Below are 21,749 nucleotides of genomic sequence, written 5' to 3' on the forward strand. Positions count from 1 at the left end.
TCTACACCTTCCCATCAGATATTTATAAACATTGATAGGTTTTCCCTTGACCCTTCTCTTATCCAGGCTAAATAATCCCAGCTCCCTCAGCCTCTCCACATGTGAGAGATGCTCATCATCCTCATAGCCCTTGGCTGGACTTGCTCCAGTAAGTCCGTATCTGTTGTACCGGGGTGCCCAGATCTAGCACTCCAGATGTGGCCTCACCAGTGCTGAGCAGACGAGAAGGATCACCTCCCTCAACCTGTTGGAAACACTCCTCCTAATGCAGCCAGCCCAGGAGGCTGTTGGCCTTCTTTGCCACAAGGGCACATTGCTGGCTCACGGTCAGCTTGTTGTCCACCAGGACTCCTAAGGCCTTTTCTGGAAAGCTGCTTTCCAGCTGGTCAGCCCCAGCGCGTACTGGTGCCTGGTGTTATTGCTCCCTGGGGGTAGGACTTTGCACTTCCTTTTGCTGAACTTCATAAGGTTCCTGTCTGACCATTTCTCCAGCCTGTTGAGATCCCTCTAGCACACCCACCTGGTACGTCAGCCATTTCTCCCAGTTTGGTGTCACCTGCAAACTTGCCGAGGGTACAGTCTGCCCCATCATCCTGATCATTCAGTAAGAGGTGAAGGAATACCGTCCCCAGCATTGATGCCTGGGGTACATGACTAGTGACTGAATCTCCAGCTAGGCTTTGTGCTGCTGATCACTACACTTTGAGCCTGCCAGTTCAGACAGAATTCAGTCCACCTCACTGTGCACTTCACTAGCCCATACTTCATCAGCTTGTGAGCTCCTTGATCACTTGTATTGTTAGGAAGTTATCACCAATGTCCTCCAGAAACATCCTGAGCTGCTTGTGCCCTTCTGTGTTGTCCCTCCAGCAAGAGGAGTTGTCTCTCTCCACAAGAGCGTGGCACAAGTCGCCCATGAGATAGAGGGATGATAGCTCAATGTGGTAGTTGCACTTTACCTTCATACTAGTGGTTCACCAAATATCATCTGCTTTGCCTTCCCCTACATACAGTATTTCAAAAATAAATTTTAAACTAAATTTTGTACGTCGTGCGCTCCAAACCACTTAACCATCTTGGTAACCCTCTGCTGGACTCACGCCATTATGTCAATGTCTTATACCCAAGAGCCCCAGCTTGGTTCCTTTCAACCCAATCTTGTTGAGTTCCCTCTATATAGAGCCCTGCCTCCAGTCACCAACCACTCCTCCAATCTGGTGTCATCGACAAACTTGCTAAGGGTGCACTCCATCCCATCCTCCAGGTCAATAATACAGGCGTTACACAAAATCAGCTCCAGTGTTGGTTGATCTCTGAAGGACACCACTGCTAACTGCCCAGTCTTCTCAGTCTTCAGGAGGAATATATTTAGTTAGAGGGGTAAGTTCTAAGTAAGTGACATGTTTTAGAACTGAAAAAGAGTATTAATAATTTGTTTTTCTATTTAAGGATCTGTCTCTGTGTTTTTACTGGCCCATAAAATCCATTCACTATAGCAAAGTTGAAGTATTATTACACTACATTTCTGTTCTCAGAAATTTTGAGGACTCTTACCTGACCAACTTCGTTCTTTGTTTATGAATTACTTGCTCTGTTATACACCCAATTTCAACTCATATTTCTGCTTTAGCACAATCAGACCTATATGAGTTGCACATTGTTACCAGAGGTAAATCTAAAAGCCTCTTAGGAAATATATGCTCAATCTCTTACCATTATAAAGAAGAAACCCCAAATAAAGTTTCAGATAGATAAACTACATTCATTAAGATAAGTCTGAAGTTGTTAACAAGCTGTATTTCTTCAAAGTCAAATGGAACAACATAAAGAAAACATCTACTCTGCACAGGAAAAAAAGGCAGGAAGTCAAGTTTCACTGCATAAGGGCTGACAGGTACTATGCTCCTTACTTGACGGCTGCACATTATAAATCTCTCTCATATTTTTCTTGTATCATCCTTTACAGATATTCAGAAGTCATGAGTCAGACTCCAAGATGTCATGAAACTGAACCTAATCACACTGAATTTTTATTGCTTATTTGCCTTTTGATTTCTGAATGCATGCCTATTACCTTTTGAAGTTTTACTCTGCAACCACACAAGAGACTGCAAGTCTATTTTTAAATGAAAGCGTTAGCGTGGCTTCCTGACCATTCATCACACCACCTTCCTCACCACTTCCAGCACTCACTTCAGGGCTCTCTCTTGTTTTGTTCTTTACTTGTTTTTTTCTTGCATGCTATAGAAAGTCTCCAAGACAGCAGCTTCATTTCGAGGACCCAGAGTTTTCCCGCAATTGCTTATGCTCTAAAAAAGCCATGTTTGGGCAATCCTGAGTCAAAAGAAGTAAAGGATGATCTGCGGCAACCTTTACATGAAACAATAATGGAAGCAGCAATTTTATGTATCAGTTCAAACAAATTAGAGGAACTGGTACAGGACAGAACTGTCAGGGTGTGACCCACCTGTGCATTATGCATTGGGCAATACAAAAAGTGGACTAACACTCAAATAAGACAGGCAACACCGAGAATCTGCGTGGATACTCCAGTGAAGCCAGAAACCACAGTCATGGGGTTCTACTTGTGATGTCTGGGCCAATGAATATTTAATTAACCCAAGTAAAATGTAACAGTAAAAAAAAAAGTTTGATGGGGTTTTTTTTAGGGGAACTCAGTTGAGTAAGTCTCCTGGAATGTGATACTTGGGACTGACCTCCTCTTTCAAATCAGGCAGCATGGGGATTCGATCGGATCTCAGTTGTGCAAGTGTCTCTTCTGACTGAAGCATCTGCAGGCCTCTGACCAGCCTCATCACCCACCTCTGAACCCCTTCTATTACTCCTGTATTCACATTTACATTGGAGTAGAGTACAGCTCATATATAGATGTATCACTGACTTATCTAATGTCTGTTTATAATGTTATATCCACTTTTTTCCATTTCATTTGTTATGCATTGCACTTTGATTTTAATGTATTTGCTTCCCTGATGCATCTGCCCACTGAGTGGGAATTTTAATTGAAAACTAAACTTGAACTCACTTAGACTATTTGAAATTTAGCATATCATTTTATATTATCTCACCAAATTAATTACATATGATTACATATGTGTGACAGGAAAGTCTGAACTGTGGCTGAAGTACCACAGTGATGATAAACAACTAATTGCTAAGTTTGGGAAAGGTGATTATGATTAGACTGTCAAAGGATCAGTGTCAAAACAGTCCTGTTTAACATTTCGATTTTTATATGGAAGGAATAAACAACTGGTTAATTTGCTGGAAATTTGCTGATGCTATTAAACTGGGTGTTACTGAGAATACTAATGAAGACAAGGAAATAATAGCAAGGAACTTAGTTTAGCAGTATGTTTAGAAAATAACAAAAGAGATTAAATTTTTGAAGCTTTAATTAGCAAAAGCATCCTGCAAAATGAAGATACTCAATAACAAAAACAAATTTGAACACAGTGCTAGAAGCAGCACTGGAAGCAGAAAATTAGACAAACATGAAATCTACAGTGGAGGTAAAGAGAACACCTATTAGGTAACATAGGCAGATGCTGGGAGGTGGCAGTCCCTCGGGTGCAAAGATGTATTTCCATTAGTGGGTTTAATTCTCAGACACTAAATGGATGGTCTCTCGTGTAAAAACCTAGGTGGCATCCAGGCACTCCATTACCATACACACAGACTTGAAGGTATTTCCTGGATTAAGAGAAGATCAGTTTATGAATAGCGAAGAGTAAGAAAACTATAAATGCACAACTTCGCAAAGCAGCTGGTCAACAAGCTGATGATCTTCATGTATCTGAAGAGTACAAACAACACAGCCCTATCCATATGCCCAGATACATAGTGTGATTCATTTGACCAAACTTTGACAGTTATGCTAAATATGCTAGGTTAGTTTTATAGACAGTGGAAAGAAACAGACTCTTTTTGGACAGGACTCATCTCATCCTAAAGCAGACATCTAAATGTCTTGACTATAAAGGCTGACCAGCTCAGACACACATATCTAAAAATAGGTGTGATGAATCAGAGATCATCTGTGTATCCATCATCACTTATCTCAGTTCAGTTCAGCTTTGATGAGTGCTATCCATACATATGGATCCTGGTTATGGATCAGGTCTTAAGAAGGGAGAGGAAGTATTTAGGAACTTTTAAGGCTAAACTAGCAGTACTTAGATAAAAGTAAGAACGAAAGTATTATTGATAACGATCAAGGCAGAAAGCCCTACAAGTTAAGTGTATTAGAAAGTAGTTGTTTAAATTAAAGAGAGCTTTAGAAATACCATCATTTCAAATTAGATAATTTTATTAGTAGCTCTCTTCCAGAGATTTAAAGAAATGTCTATAAAGCATAAGGAGAGATGAAACCCAAAGAAAGAAAACAAGTCATTTGGATTTTGTATTCAGAACTATCCACAATCCCACACCTTCTCCTATAGTACTACATAGGTACACATATTTACACATACAGGCTTTTTAGGTAAGTTTAAAGTCAAAGTACACAACATGTCTGTTGTATCATTTCTATTGAGAGAACTGCATATTTATATATGCAATGTTCTGTAAATAAAGATTAACAATCTTTCACTGATATGTGAAACACTGTAAAATCTTAAAATATCCTGTTTCTCATGTTAATGAGGTTTTTTGTCATCAGGGAGATGGCTTTCAAATTTATCTCAAGCAGAAAAGGTCATATTGTGGTTCTATCAAGAAAATTCAGACTGAAACAATTACAGTTTAAACTCCTTGTACTTTATGAAGACAATCTGTATCTCAGCATTATTCCAAGAAGGGAGAGTAAGTGTTCTCTATGTGCCGACAACTCAAGGGCATGTCAAAGTTTCTAGAGACACTTTTACCTTTGTATACAATTTAAAAATACATAGGGCTTTTCTCCTGTATCAGATATGCATCCCTCTTGTTCTTTGGACCTCAGCACATCAGTAGGAACAGCAGAGCCAATTGCTATGGGAACCATGCTTCTACAGTGTGAGGATGAAGTAGGAGTCAAGTAGGGGAATGGAGAATGGTGATATTCTTCTGTTCTCCCTCCAGAAAGCTAATTCAGTAACTCCTGGAAATTCTGCCTTGCAGCAAGAAAATAAAAGCACTTCGTCTATTTATGATCACGGCCGACAGAAAGTGGTGAAATGAACATGATCCACAATCAGTATACAGAGATGACAGTATGATCTTAAATCTAACAGAGACGGCATTATATCTTACAACTGAAATATGAAATCAGCAAAGTTTAACCAGAAATAACATGTGAAATTGCCCATTGGTTACAACTTTGCAAAAAATGCAGTAAATTCTTCACCCTTGGAAAACTCTGAATAAAAATTGCACATCTTTCAAGAAGATAAATATCAGTTCTGAGGGAGACTGGTGAACCTGACATAGGAATCACTTGATGGATACAGTAAGTGGTCCATGGAAGTTTGGGCTAATGAAATGAAGATTACCATATTTTGCAAATTAATCTACTAGTAGGTTTTGACCAAGATAGGACAGACAGCAGTACCAACAAAATGTAGAAACGAAGAACTAGCAGTTCTTGTTATAAGCACACCACGCTCAGCCTACTAACACTTCTACCACCACGCCCATCATTGCCAAGATTACTTTATCAAAACTATTATTGATATACCAATATCTACATGGAAGTGTCCCTTTCAAGGCCTACATGTTTTGGTTTGCTTTTCAGTCATCCATTTTTCTCTGCTGTTTGGTATGTAGGTTGTGCTACAAAGGAGAGGCTTTCCGATATTCCTGCCAATTCCTCCCATGTTTTCCCATATAGAAAGTTCTCCATACGATCTCTTAATAAATAGATCTTAGTCCCAAGGATACAGGCTTGGCACTTCACTTGGCTTAAAAGCATGCCTGTACTATAGCACTGCTTTGACTGCAGCTACCAGCACATCAGACTTAAGACAAACGACCCACTAACTTTTGTATCTGATCATTGCATTTTCACCCATCCCACAGGTTAAATGTCCTACTTTATGAATACTGTTTTTCAAGTCTTGTGGAGATAAGTGTACATTGAAGTTCATTCTTCTGGCTGTGGCTGTGGTTTCTGTCTATGTAGACTTAAAGATCAGACCTTTTTAAGGCACCTTTACCTTGTCAGTATTCAGGAAATAGTCCTTTGTGTAAATGAGAATTAGATCAGGAGTATTTTTCCCATTGTAATACAAGTACCTACAGGATTGCTTGTATCAGTACGGTTTTAATAATTTAATAGGTATCACATAAATATTATAAACCAATTCCAGCTACCTGTCAGATCTTCATGTGAGTTTTCTTATGGGTTGAGGAATTCTTATTTCTATTAGTGTTGGTTCAGAATTGGAACATCATTGGAACAAAATGGTGAATGCAACTCAATGTCCCTGCCTTCATAGTTGTTTGGGGTTTGTGTGGTGGGGTTTTGGTAGCAGGGAGGGGGCTACAGGGGTGGCTGGAGCAGTCTGTGACTGAAGGACTGCAGCCCGTGGAAAGGACCACGCTGGAGCAGTTCGTGAAGGACTGCAGCCCACGGGAAGGACCCAGGTTGGAGAAGTCGGTGGAGGACTGTCTCCCATGGGAGGGACCCCACGCTGGAGCAGAGGACGAGTGAGGAGTCCTCCCCCTGAGGAGGAAGGAGCGGCAGAGACAACATGTGATGAACTGACCCCAACCCCCATTCCCCGTCCCCCTGAGCCACTGCAGGGGAGGAGAGAGAGAAAATTGTGAGTAAAGTTAAGCCTGGGAAGAAGGGAGGGGTGGGGGGAAGGTGTTTTAAGATTTGGTTTTACTTCTCATTATCTTGTTTAGATTTGATTGGTAATAAATTAAATTGTTTTTCCCCCAAGTTGAGCTTGTCTTTTGCCCGTGACCATAAGTGGTGAGTGATCCCTCCCTGTCCTTGTCTCGATCCATGAGCATTTCTTTATATTTTCTCCTCCCCATCCCACCGTGGGGGGGGGGGGTAGTGAGCGAGCAGCCTTGTGGTGCTTCGTTGCCGGCTGGGCTTAAACCCTGACAATAGTAAAAATGAACAAATATTTAAGCGGACACCAGTTAATCTCCAAACTGAGAAAAATCACAAAAACCTCATGATTTTCCTTAAATGATGCATTTAACATCATTTTCAGAAAATTTTCCATTCCAGCCTGCAATCTATGAAATACACTCAGTAAAGTACCATAGCAATACTGGAACCACTCAGCAACAAGAAGTCAAATCCGAACAAAAATGTGAATAAAAACGCATTTCTCTCTTCCTCCTGTTGCTAAACACCTCTGGAGTCAACATCCCTCACCACAGCTTCAAACCCCACTTCTTCAAATACATCAGTCTGTTCACAACAGTTGGGTCTTTAAGTTTCTTGCGGTTTAGATGGTAGCCAGCCATGCACTCCTAAAGGATTCCCGTGCTTGGAAATCGCTCATAAGATATTGGGGTGACACTTTTTCCTGTTCCTTCTCTTTTTAAAACCCTGTGAAACGCCTACTTCCTCTTCACAACATTTCATCAGCCTCCTGTTGATGACTCCTCTCTCTTGGATCCCTGCCTCTCCCACTTACTGTGGGCAGATGAGAAAGCACGGAGCACTCAGAGTCAGCGGTCATGGGAAGGAGAAAAGAGCTCCGGAGCAGTAAGGATGTGAGCCCAGATAATGCATATGCTAACTGCGAGCAAGAAGACCCCTGCCGCGGGAATCGAGGATATGAGCCACGGATGGAGGACATGGACAGCAGGACTGAGTACTTAGACTATGATGAACATAGAAAATTTGGAGAATAACCAGAAGAACTGGTTGTGAACCGCCTCAGAAAACAGCGCTTCATTCCTTTTTTTTATTCCAGATTCCTTCTGTATGTTTAAAATATTTACTGTGCCTCAGTGTCAAACAAGAAAATGCTTCTAATGGTATGGTATCTCTTGGTATCTGAAATGGATAGATGGCACCTGAAAGTGAAAGACATTTTTATTTTAAAAGATTGCCTGTGCAAAAAAATGAATAAATTTTAATTGTGATGCAAAAACAAAATTTTTAATCTTTCAGTGGAACTACTCAAATCTGTCAAGTCGTCTGACCACCTCTCACCTACTTTGAAATAAACCCTAGTTTACATCTCTGGACACTGTATTAGTTGTCCAGCAGTTCACCATTCTCAGAGTACTTTGTGAGGCTGCCACACTTCAGCCTAGCTGTAAATGATCTAGAACTTAACAATACCTTGTCTTCAGCAGCAAAACAGGTCCCCGCATTGTTTTATCACTGCTTTACAGTGAAAGCTAAGAAAATTGCAAGATGCGTTTAGGAATGACAGCAGAATGAAGACAACACTGGCGGTATTTCTTTAGAGGCTGACTGCACAAGTCACAAACCAAAATCATGTAAATTGCTCCAAGAGCAATAGTATTCACCAGAGACTGGATTCATTCAAACACAACACACCAGTATAAGAACTTGCACTGAAGTTGCCCTAAACAAAGTGTACTTAAATGGACTAATATTTCCAGAATCTGATTATTCTGACGGATCTCCATTTTTCATTTTAGAATCCAAAAAGAGGCATTTTATGAAACTTTTACAATAAAGATTACATAATATAGTATCTGTGTAGAATTTCGCACAAGAAAAACATCCATGAGGAGACATGAGCAGGCAGGTGCCGAACAGGAGCAAGTGATTTTGTGAAGAATTTTGCAAGGGGTTTTCATTTTATTAGGAACAGAAAATCCCAAACATTGAATTTCTCCATGAAAGAGAATTTTGGAAATAATCCATTTTGTGTTGACTGAAATGTTTAATCTTCATATAAAAACAGTAATTTAAATTTTGTCTTTTTTTTTATTTTGTTCAAATATAGTTTGTTTAATAAAGTTCAAAAGTCTCTGCCATCTCAATTGAAATTAATTCTGAAAGGAAAATATAAGCGCATGTAATTTCAAAAATTATGTCAAGACTATCTAAACTATCCTTCCTTTGGCTTTTGAAATTAAGGCTTCGTGACAGTAATGTGATTTCACAGTCCAGAGCTTCCCGGTCCTCACTCCTGACCGCAGTGCTGCTACCACCCCGGTTCCCAGCACACGATACGGCTTTGCCGACCTGGTTTCCAGGTTTTCTGGCTAGATGTGAGAGACCAAAGAAGGATTTTTTGTAACCCATAAAGATGAAGTGAGCGTGGTGGGAAGTGAGTTCTCTGGACCGTCTGCTGAAATCCCGCTGAAAGCTGGAGGTGATGGAAGCGCATTGTTACTACAGCTTTTTACATTAAAATTCCCAGAGACATCTAGGGTAGGCTCTCGCTGACGCAATACAGGTCTCCACATAGGAGACATCTACATCTATATTAGCCAGCTGAGGCTCCCTTCATACTTCACAGAGAGAAATAAGCTTTCTCTAGGATACAATTCTTTTTATCCTAAAATAGTCACCTAAAATAGGTCAGATGAATTTTTCCACATTCCTACTCCTTGACGGCACAGGAAACATCGCCACACTAGCTGAAGGGAGATATCCCCAGCCCAGACCCCCAAACCCAGGTCAGATGAAGCCCGGTCCTAGCAGAGAGCTCTTCTGCCCTGGACATGTCTGGAAACACCCCCGGCTTGACAGCGCCAAACCCCTCTCCTGGGTTGTCAGCCCTCACTGGATCCATCAACCAACTCCTCTGCTCAAATTCCTTATGGCTCAGAAGCAGTAACAGGAAAACAAAAGATGCCAAGCCCAAATCGTTTTTCTCACATCAGATGTCTGCTTATACACCATCCAGATATATATAAGGAGCATTATACCGAGCAACTGCAAAGGCCTGAAATAAATGGTGACACTAAGAAGACAGAGTTAAAAGTTAGAATTACATCAATGAATAAAGACTAAGTCCTTTGGGGCCAAAAGGTAGGAAAGACCACATTTCTTTTTGCTGTATGAGAATTAGCTCAAATAACCCTTAGAAAGGGTTAACGTAAGGCAACTGTTGTGTACCCTTTGCACACCTCTGAACCTCTGCTGCACCGCAAAGTGAAACATTAGAATAAAACTGAAACTGGATACCTTTCGTGGCAGTTCACAAGAATAGCTTATAAGGAATTTAGCCAGGCTCGTCTACTTACTCTTTTTCTTAAATATAGGATTCAGAAAACAGCGAGCTATTGCCAGGAATCTTAATAGAGACTTTTGGGGGGGGAAGAACCATAGATAACAGAACACCTTTTCTTCTTGTTTTCAGTTAGACAGTTCTAATAATAGGGATAGCGATACGGCAGTTTAGGAAAGCTAAAATTAGCATTTGACAAGTATTTTATGGTTCACAATTTTCATGCCTACGATACTGTATTGAGAAACTGTATTCTCTAAGAGGCAAAATACAATACCTTGCTCATGTGAATGTTAGATGTCAAGAACTGGCTTACAAAACACATGGTCCTCTAATAACTTTTTAGGACACCAGTTCACAAGTTTCCAAAATGTCAAGTCTTTACCAAACATGAATGACATGATGCTTTTGTTTCCTATCCCTGTCCTGGCAGATGGTTTCATAGAGCATCTCAGAAGACATGAACGTACAAGCTGGAGTTACAGATCATATGCAATGAGTTGCACACACGAAAACAAATAGGTATTTTTTCTTGTTTATGAAATAATACTCTAATCAATAAGTGATGTTGTGTGTTAATGCCATTGCAAAATGTCTATTTTTTTACTTGCTTTTAAGCAGAAATTCCTGTACACATACAATCAAAAAAATTGATTCAGCAACGCTTCAGTTTACTGCATCTTGAGCCTGAAGCAGAAATTTTTTTCTTATTTAGGTAGGATAAGAAAACAAGCATGCCTTGAAATTTGCACTGTAGAAATAATTTGCTTATCAATGTCACTTTCAGTGACTGTTCCATTGCTGTTTGGGGTTTCTTTTTTAATAAGCACATAAAGGTCTGCCTTAAATAAGCTGACACACCGCTATCATGTTACTGTGTCATTCCATTACAAAGGAACCAGTTTATTACCAAAGAAAAGACAACCAGCCTTCAAGTCAGACTGGGACATGTTGTATCACCCCCGTCAGAGATGATACACATTAGGATAGACTCAGCCAAGTGTCAACAAGCAATCTGAGTGCAAATCAGCACTACTCAGAAAATCCCAGTGGTAGAGTTAAGTCTATTTGTATACTCAAGCCACGTCCCAGTTACAGCATGTGAACGTTTCCTGTTAACACCATCGCTAACCAAAGCACTCGCTTCACAGTCCTTGTATTGGCCACTAACTCACAGAAAACTAGGTAAGAACAGAGGAATAACAGTAACTTTGAAGGACCAAAATATTGTTCTTTATCTACCAGTAAAACTATTTTTAGATTTGCCTAAGCCTGTAAGAATCCACCAGCCCGGTGACCCTGAGGATGGCGTAGAAGGAGAGCCTCCAGATGTCAGCCATATGGTGAAAGACAGAAATAAAGTGATACACAGACAGCTCAATTATACCTGGCTGCCCACCCCCATGGGTAAAAATCTCAAGGGCATAATTTCCCCTACTATACTAAAAAGCTGCTCCATGGTTGGATTCACAAACCTGCAAGAGCAGTTTTTCTGCCTTCCCACACCCTTTGTCCAACACTTCAAGGATGAGGGCTCTCCCTACAACCCAAGTTCAGCCCTGCTTCAGTTAGAGGGGGGAAACACATCACACCCCTCTCCAAGACGCCCTTGCTTGGGGTAGCTGGAAAAGAGGGACATATCCGTCCTGTTAACACTGTCCTTCTGGTACAAATAAATAAACATTGCAGACATAGATGTACCATTTGAGGGATAAGCAGCCATCTACCAAACCAGAAGATCATTCTGACTCGCTTGCTCTTCATTCTCAGTGAATATTTAAGCGTTTTTTAACGTGGAAGTGCTACATCATGAGTGTTTAAGGGATTCCCGCTTCCAAGCAATTGACAACAGGGTAATTAGGAAACGCATGTTAAATCATAGGAGACCTGAAAGAAATCCGTCAAAGAAAGCATTCAGTTCTCAGCTCAGTGCCAAAGCCACCAAATTACAAAGTACTCTGCTGAAGAAAGTTTTCCCAAAGGCTCCTGCTGAAACAACTTCATTTAACACAAAGAACTCAGACAGTTCGTGCAAGAGTGCTCCCTTTGCCTCGTAGTTACCATTCGCATTCTGGAGTAGTGACAGCTTAATTAGTTTAAATAGAACAGTAGCAAAGCAAAAGACTGAGAACCCTCCCCAGAACACCCTACCATGCAGTAGGGCAGTGCTCTCTCACGGGAGGCAGAGCATGTGGATTCAAAACCCCAAGGGCACAGGACAGAGTGCAACCTTGCTCCCTTGTGCTCATGAAAGAAGCTACAACTCCGTTCAAGCCCTGTGCAACGTCATATATTGGGTGACGTGATTTCTTTCCATTTCTTATTTCAGCAGAAGGAGCACAAATATTTTTTTATGTAACTTCTCTCTTCTCTCTTCCTAGTTAACTATGCCAAAAAGTCAATTATCTGTCCCACTCCTGAGAGATGTCACATCCAAAGAGCCAAGCATCTGTATTTTCTACTTAAAAGAAAGTTAATCGAAAGGTTGTATAAGGTCACATATGGCAGATCTAGGCTCACATCATTAATAAACAGATCTCTCGCACCCACACTGTCCCTGAGAAATGATTAAATCCAAGGACCTCTGTAGCTTGTCTGTAATCAGTACTTAAAACTCGAGACTGTGCGCCCTACTCTCAGAACCAGGAAGAAAAATCAGAAATCTCAATGCCCCACATTTTGCTAATCTCTTACAAGTCATCATGACATGTCTTTTTCCAGGGGTTGTTTCAAAAAGATAATTACAGATTACTTCAATATTTCAATTCAAATTGCAGAGGTCAGTGCAACAGACCTGAAGTTTAGCAATTCAAATCTATTGAACATGTACATGGGCAAAAATAGTTTGGAGTTGCTCCTAGAACTGGAAAGTATGCAAACACAATTAACAAATAAACATCCACCTACACCCCCCCAGACCAAATGAAACAGGATTAAAAGCACTGAATCTGAGCAAATCCAGTAGGTTTTAATTGCTGCCCAATTAAACTCACATCTACATACTTTCCAGTTATTTAAGGTGAAATGTTACTGCACATCTCCATCCTTTTACATGAGAAACTAAGATGTACGCATTTCTCAGGACTGCATATCTATAATTACATTTCCAGTAGGAACCTACAAACTAATAAATAAAAGAGTGAATTGTATTAAAAGTAATAAGACAGGCATGTTCTTAGTGAGTATATGTAGTTGATACATTTGTGTTACATTATTAAACGTGGAAAGTATCCTCAAGTAACTTTATAGCATACGGGATCATGTTTGTTATATGTTAAGTACTTCAAGAATTACACATAAGTGCTTATGAACCAAATGCACAATTAAAATTACATTAGAATTTCTCCCTTGGATAATTTTCTAGAGTTTCAAAAAGACATATAATACCTTCTTCCCATTATATAATGCAGTGCAACTGTTATTGGTATAATAATGTCAAATTTTAATAACTTAATCATAACAGTATAGTCCGTGTTTAAAGGTTTATAGATAAGCAAATACGTTTAGATGCACCACTTTGCAACTTCAAAATAGTAAGCAGTTTACTACTCTATATGGAGCCTGTATGCACATATGCACGTAAGTGTGGATGAGTCTGAGGGCATCTGCTCCACAACACGCCTCCGATGCAGGAGACAGAAGTTCAAATCAGTGAAAATCTCCTTAGGAACAGGTTTACAGTCCCAGACCACCCTGATGTGTGACTGTCTCCTCTTAATTTTGTCACAGTTGTTTTGGCCAGCCTAAAAGACAGGCCTTAGAAATTAATTGTCTCCATTTAATTTCTGCACAGAAGATAAAGATGTATTTCAGTCCTAGAAGAAAAAGTAAAAACCACAGCTTTTCTCAAATTTGAAAGTATTACGATAACAGATATCATCTCAATACTCTTTATATCTATCTCCTCAGAATCCTCACCTCTTGTATCAGCCCTTAATTTTTCCCGAATCAGCAAGCAAGCAGGAAGAGCAAGACGCAGAAGAGAGCGCAGAAGAACAGAGCAACTCAGCAAGCCATAGTTTTGGGGAATGCTTTCTGGGTACCTCAGAAACGCCTGAAGAGCCATAGGCGTTCGCCATCTCTCCTAATTGGCACGCTCTTTATTCCTGCTTCTAGCACCAGCAGGGCACGACTGCACAATCAGGCATCCACCCAACAGCCCAAACTTTTCTGGACAGCCACATTTGCTGTATTTCAGCAGAGCCGGTTTCGCCAGGCAGGGATTCAGCTGCAAGCTTTCAAAAGCCTGCTCACAGAGGAGGCTCAAACATTACATAGCTCTACGCCTACGTCCATTTACCTGCGTGTCGTAGAATGACACCTGGAGTTCATAGTTCTTCAACATCCACGAATGCTTGTATAAATGTTTCAAGGCTAAATGGACAGCGGGCAACACGCCTGCCGTTAGGTTTCTCCGATCAATCAGGCAGCTGGCAGGTGAAAGCCCAAGAAGAGAGAGGCGAGTGCGATCCCGTTCCTCAGAGCACCTGATTATTAGTAACACAAACAGCACCAGCGTGTCTAGTTTCCAGTTCCAGAAAACCATCTTTCTTGGTGCTTTTCTCTTTTTTCCTTCCCTTCCCCTGCAGCCCACATCCCTGAAGAGCAGGCCTTAGATTCCCTGGTTGCCCGACATTTTGCAGCTTTCCTTTGCTTCAGTCAGCTGTGTCCCTCTAAGAAAGGAGCTAATTGTTATTAAAGGATAAAGACCTCTCTTCGACTGGCTTTTCCAATTTGGACAGTAATCCAGCTCACAGCAGTGCTGTGAATCAATACTTCACAAGAATAATCTCTAGGCAAATTGCTCTGCCAAGTCTAATTTTAAACATGTGTCATTTTAAACATTTCTGTAGCAGAAATATTCATCCATAGGTGACAAATCAATAAACAAACTAGTATGATTCCTTTGAAAATAGATATTCTAGGGATTGATGGAAGCGGTTTCATGCTGAACTTGTATTTGCAGCAATCTGTACACGGTCGGGTCAGAAGATTGCTTCCGTTTGGTTTATCTTGCGCAGATCACGTTTTCAATTGGCTTCATACAGACCAAACAGAGAATAGGCAGTCCTGAGTATTGATAATATTTTATATACTTCTAGGGCAAAAGCTGCATCAGCTCAAAGCTGTATATCCTCTGCCTGATTATGCTTTTCTCAGAAACCCCATGCTTCCCTTAAAATCAATGCTAATTGTGAGCATATACAGAAGTCGGGCCTGTTCCTCCCCTGTACAGTCACATAGCCTTTGACAGGCATTTCACATATTGTCGTAGCCAGCCAAGTCATTTCATCACACTATTTGCAGTTTTCCGAGTAATGTGCCAGGCTACGGAATGGAACGGATGCTGTGCAGGCAGAAACGCAGAGAAAATAGTAATGCCGGAGAAAATCACCTTTGCTGCAGGATAATCAAAACTCACGAGGGCGAGAAGGAAATATATCCGGGACCGCCACACCAGAGGAGAGCCCGCACCTCTGTTCCCCAGCTCTCGCAGCCTACCTCCCCTCTCGGGCGAGCACATTCCTCCGTGCCCCCTTCACAGCAGCAATCCCACTCTGCTTCCCTGGAAGCAGCCACCTGGGTGATCCCTTCTCTCCATCCCAGCAGCCGGCTCTCCCCACGCACGGAAAGCCCCCCCACACCTACCAGGATGCTGCCGTGGGCAAGGGTGGGAAATGCAAGAGCCAAGCCCGTGGACAGGGAGAAGAAGAACATCTGGCCCGGGAGAGACTTGTTTGTCCAAGAAGAAAAAAGCTCCGATTTTCAGCGCAGTCTCATTACACATGCAGCTGAATAGCAAATTGTTTTGCCATCTTGTGGAAATTCAAGATTTCAAAAGAAATGCCCTGTGCCAAGCTGGGATGCAAACCCAAAACCTCAAAGGTTTTCATGACTCAATAATCTGAAAGGAAAACAAATGGAAGGGCTCACAGGCAGAAGTTTAATTTGGTATAAATCAAATTTGAAATTATATGTTCAGAGCTTGGCAATTTATTTTGTGAATAGTTGACATTTCAAAACTAAGTATTAGTTTGCTGCAGAAAGTAAGGGTGTTTTTTTCAATTTTAATTTTCAAAACACAGTGTTCCAGGTCAATAAATTATTCTGAAACTGACATGCAACTAGAAAGCTTCTATAGAAAATCTCAAATAAAGTCCAATTATAAACATACTAATTTATAATTACAAACTGTATATTGCATGACATGAGGGCATGGAAGTAAATAGATAAATAAAAGTAAAAAGAGCAAAATAATATTTAATAAAGAAGAAACAAATGTCTGCCTTGGGCAGAGCAAATAGCCCCAAGCAGGAGATACGCTCAATTTATTACTAACTCTCCACAGTGACTCTTCTGCCAAGTCACTTGTGCAACTGGGTGGGCAAGAAAAGAGCCCAATCAATTATTATCCCTCTCCATGCATTCTTGAACACAAACACGAGGTGAAATAGAAATACCTGCTGCATAACCCTTGCTTTTCTTCATCACCATTGCCTCTAGTCAGAAAGCAGAAGGCTGTACGGAGCCCTCCGTGTGGGGAAGGAGATACTGTTTTTCTTCCTGTACAAGGCTATGCTCGAGTCAAATGCAGCAGGGTCAAAATTTATTATGCGAATTCCCTAGACTGAGAAATTTAGCACATTAGCTGGGCACAACGCTAAGTAGGAAGCACACTCTGGTAGCACAGTCCAGCATAGCAACAATTTAACACAATGAATTAATAGGTACTTTCTGTTGCTTAGTCTTACGATTCTATAATGTGATTATTGAAAACATATTTTTTAAACATTTTTTAAACTCAGGATGAAATTCTTCCCTGAGCAGAGGGCCAGTGTAGGCCAAGATGTTGCTTAAATCCCATTTAATACCTTTCTTAGAGGCTTAAACAGGATTTTGTTGGTGAATAGTCCTTGGACCAGCCTTCTTTACCAGCATTATTTCAGCATTGACTACACTAAGGGAGAGGAGGGGAGGAAAGCGGGAGGTATTCATGCTGCCAAACCTCAGCAGCTAAGGTGCCCTGAACTGCTCTTCTTCCTATGCCTAAATCTTTTCACCAAGCGGGAACACGGGGCTCCACAAGTCATAGCGTTAGCTTATACTTAGGTAACAAAAAGATGTGGTTTGAATATCCAATATCCTCTTCTGTGTTCAAAAAACAAATCTGCCACCACACCTCATTCAACCTCCGTTGCCCAACCAATGGCTTTAAATTCATGAGAAAGAAATGGTGTATCAGAGGCTATGAAATAATTTTCAGCACCGTATGGATGGACATAGATTTTAAGGACATACGTTTCAGGGAGCATCACTTCCGTCTATAGATACGTGACTGGCTTCAACCTAGACCAGTCTTTTTTTTCTCCTTGTGCTGCCTCTGGGTCTCTTCTGCATTACTGCATTTAACCCATGCCTGGCAAAGGAACAAACAAGATCATGTACTAGTGCAGCCTCATGTTACTTGCTTCCTTAAAGTCTGCTTCCTGACAGAAACATTTAACTATCTAAACAGATGATTGTTTCTTACATAGTATTTTTATTGCTGATTAATCCTGTAATACTTGTGTCAAAACATGCCCATACATTTTCATTTTGATGAAGAAAGTAGCCATGTTTGCCATGCATGTGATTAATCATACAGGTATAATTTTCCCATTTAGAATAACATCTCCTGAGGCTTAATACCTACAAAAGTACATTGTTATGCCCCTGTCACACATCTGAAGATAAAGTCTTTCAAGTGTGTTTACTCAACACCCTCAGAATTTACTACCAAAGCATAACAATTGTGAAATCTTAATCTGATCATTCAACTCACTGCACCTTATATACATTTCTCAAATGTGAAGCTGAATTTCCACAATTACTTGAAATAGTACTAATTTTGAAACTTGATTTCAGTGTCAGAAAATGAAGGCCATTTCATTTTAAACCCTGCCTTCCCTACTATTTTGGGAGGCTTTACCAAAGGTAGATAATTGTTCTTCAGCACGGTAAGGATCACTATAGCTTTTGCAAGAGCTAGCTGAAAGCCTTAGGACAGAGCTGGTGACCAGATGACTCACTGCTGGCATCTCCTTTGTGAGATCTGCACAAACTGAGTAATTTTCAGAGAGGGAAACTGTAGGAGGAAATTGTGCTCCCTCGTAGGAGCACAGTGCCTGAGAACTTCAAAAAAGAAAAAAACCAAAACACCTGGCATAAATATATTGCCTATAGCCAGTAGTTTCCAAAGGCAAGAGGAGAAATCTTTTGTGTTGCCGTTCTTACCACTTTATCCTCTGCCTTTATGGCATTTTAAATTGAGTTCTCAATCCCCTGATCAGTATTTCTGAACCATAAATCACTTAAAGAGTTATTAGTTCATGTAAAAAGTTGATTATAGACTGTACTAACTGTGTTAAAGGCTGGCTATATATTTAAGCTATATGTCACCCCACACCTCCCACACAAAATTTCCTCCCGCTTGAGTAACACCCATTAACATTTATAGGATGTTCTAATACCAGCCTCAAATGTTAGTTTTTTCAAAGTAGGTTATCATTCACCCCTCTTGTCCCACGTGTCTCTGCTCTTGCTGCTTAATCGCTCAGTGTAACTAGAGTACAGAGTACTCACACATCCTAAGAAACCTTGGTAATGCATTGGAAACCATTATGATTTATTTTGGATGGCAACTCCAGTTCTTACATCAAGACCAAGCCTCCACCTATGCCAAGAGCAGCTTCAATATTGAGACGCTATCATCCGTTCTAACGTGTCCCAGCTTTTTAAGTAGCTGGCTGTTCAGCTAAAATTATTTACCTCCCACAGCATCACCCAAATGACCAGGCTATCTACTTCCAACTGCCCTATCAAGACTGACCAGAGTTGCTTGTAGCTAGTGAGAGTCATCTGGAGAAGGCAAATGAAAATTTATTTTTACTGCAAATCCTAGTGTCTCACTCCTCATATGTAGCCTGAAAATCTCATCTCTGCTTCCTTTCTCTCTTCCCTGGCATTGCAGCACAAAGATCAAATTCATTTCCTCCATTCTGAGCAGAAGGCTTGAAGAAAAGAGATAAAATTACTAGTATATACAGCATCAGTGAGATTATTCCTGAAGTAATAGATCAAATTCTAGTGGCAGCACTTTGAGAATGAAGATGACAAACTGTAAAAGATTCAGAAGAAAGCCACAGGAATGCATAAAAAGCTGGGGGGGGGGGGGGGGGAGGAAGCAGCAGCTCAGTCTATCTAGTTTAATGTTCAAAGGCGGCTTAATCTGTAACTTGCTCTATAATGGATGAAAAAATGATTTCTAATAATACCAAACTTTTGAACTCATTGGTCAAGGAAAACACACTTTCTACCCTTCAGTAAACTATCCCCTTTAAATGAAATAACCCTTATTAGATCAGTTAGAAAGAGCTGTTTGCTGCTGTAACTGCACTAAGGGCTTCTGCTGACATTAAGAAAACACCTCCTGATACCCACCAGTGACATAATTGTGCCAGCCGTATAGACCTGCCTTGAGTAACAAGGCCCTAGGGACATAATACTCCCACTGTGTCACTCCTTTTGTTTACATCGTACAAGCTGTTATTTTTGCCAAGGTCAAACATACCATTTCCAGATATGTGTTAATTACAAAATGACTATTTTTCAAATGACTGGTTTTTAAAAATACCTGTACCTTGCATATTTCTCAACTACAAGATCTTTGAGATGCAGTAATCTAATCCTAAAGGATATTTAATTCTGATAATACTGACACCAATCCTGAAAGGATCTGTATCCCAAAGGCTGAACAAAATCAGCATTTTATTCCACCAGGCAATTTGAAACTTTAAAGCAAGTAACTATGAATGCCTTTGTTCTTAATTAAAAGTGGCAATTCTAGGTCTCCTCCTCATAGAAGCACGTTGCATTTTCATAGGTGGGCTGGCTTTCTAAAGTGCTGAGCATTCAGCAATTCCCACTGATGTTGACAGAAAATGCAAATCACTCGGTGCTTTTGGAAAGCAAATCGTCAGTTCAGGGACCTAACTTGAAACTCTTCTTTTTTTAAAAAAAAAAAAAAGCAGCAATCTGGAGCTGATACCATTAGCATTCTTCACAGTAAGAAATGAGGAGCAGAGGGAAGCTTGGCTAAGTTTAAAGATCTGGAATGCAAAACTTTTTGTATCACTTTCTCTATGTAGTGGTAGCTATTGCTATTTAATTTCTTTTACTACATTGCATAAAGTCTTCCTGCCACTAGCACATCCCTCCAGATTAGGTTCTCACCAACAACATGGAATTTGGTCCTGCTTACAATTTTTAGAAAGGGAGAAAGTGGAAGGGACAAAAAGAGAAAGTTGGCGCTCTATCTCGGTCAATTTCCTCTAAATTATTAATACTTAGGCCCCTCCGAATTCACAGGGGAGAGGGGAAAGCAAAACCCAAGGTGCTTTTACAGAACTTTAAAATTATATGAAAGACCCCACAGAAATGCAGAGTTTAAGATTTGTATACTCTATCTGTATACTAAAATATCTCCATATGATGCTGTTAAGATACAAGAGAGTGCGTTTCTGATAATCACAATGCTTGAAAAATGTTATATGTTATATTTTGTACTACACTAAGTGTTAATCTGTCAAAAACTGTCACTTCATATAGTGTAAAAATTGTAAAGAAAGATACGTGTTCTTTGCTAGAAAAACACTACATTCCCTGTGAAAGCAGGAGCAGTAAACAGTGGAAAGGAAGTTAATTAACATCCCAAAAGGGGCCTCTTACTACTTCTCCGTGGAGGTTTTGGATGTAAAATGGTTACTTAGACACCTATTGTGTGTATGAATCTTCACATAATTCTGTAGTTCAGTGAGGCTGCAGCAGAAGCTGAGGCCTACCATAGGTAAACGGTAAATTAAAATACACAACTACTTTGAGGAAACAAAAGATTGAACACATATATTCTTTTAAAGATATATGGTAGTGATTCTTTATCAAAAAAACTGAGATTCTGGAAATAACTTAACCAGGCACGCAGTATGAGCTCCTCTAATGGGGATTGTGGCAAAATGGTCTGACAAAAAAAGGTGGATGTAGAGAAGAAACTGGGGTTCAGACAAGAATTCAAAAAATATTCTGCAGAACCAGCTACTCAGTGAAGGAGCACATGAATCCGGCAGACCCAGCTTGCCAAGAAGCAAGCTAGTAAGTTTTTCACTTCTGGTCCGGGACAATCTTTAAAAGGGAAGAAGACTTCCTATTCCAGCAGGATCTAACCCATCAGACCCCTTGATACAAGGCTGGATTCCCCTGGATAGCCATAAAAAAAGTCAGAAAGCCTTGGTCACCCTGCGCGGCTCGCCTCGCGGGTGACTTCCCAGTTCTGCAGCTGGGAAGGCGTTGCAGGGAGAGCGGCATGTGCAAAAGCTGAGAGCTGGTACTCTCACAGCATCAGCGGTTACAGGGTCGGCAGAGTTTAAGCTGGAAATAGCAAGGGACTTTTAAAGGGATTTCCAGCAAATCACAGAGAAAAGTTTTCCAGGGAGGAGGATTTGGGGGGATCCAGAAGACAAGATCGAAGGGCTTTCTAAAGTACATATTCTAGTTCACAGTGGAGCAGGCAGAAATCCCCAAGTGAAA

At 40.6% G+C, this 21,749-nt stretch overlaps 1 protein-coding gene across 7 annotated transcripts in view; it reads right to left on the reverse strand.

The window, feature by feature from the left end:
* The window catches only part of GABBR2 (gamma-aminobutyric acid type B receptor subunit 2), a 488,653-nt gene that overhangs the window by 458,910 nt on the left and 7,994 nt on the right, over positions 1–21,749 (reverse strand). Inside the window, exon 1 of one of the 7 annotated variants that reach the window (XM_030011394.1) lies at positions 15,777–15,797. The exons of 2 other annotated variants lie outside the window; for them this stretch is intronic. Coding sequence is in view for 1 of the 5 variants with exons in the window: in XM_030011390.1 (XP_029867250.1) it covers positions 14,428–14,673 (246 nt within the window). In the remaining 4 variants the exon portion in view is untranslated. Of the gene's footprint in view, positions 1–9,136; positions 9,156–14,170; positions 14,394–14,427; positions 14,814–15,776; positions 15,798–21,749 lie in introns of those variants that run through there. 4 more of the 7 variants (XM_030011390.1, XM_030011391.1, XM_030011393.1 and 1 more) reach the window with 4 other exon arrangements.

The sequence above is a fragment of the Aquila chrysaetos genome, chromosome 4 (genome assembly GCF_900496995.4).
Source record: "Aquila chrysaetos chrysaetos chromosome 4, bAquChr1.4, whole genome shotgun sequence".
In the NCBI taxonomy this organism is placed as follows: domain Eukaryota; kingdom Metazoa; phylum Chordata; class Aves; order Accipitriformes; family Accipitridae; genus Aquila; species Aquila chrysaetos.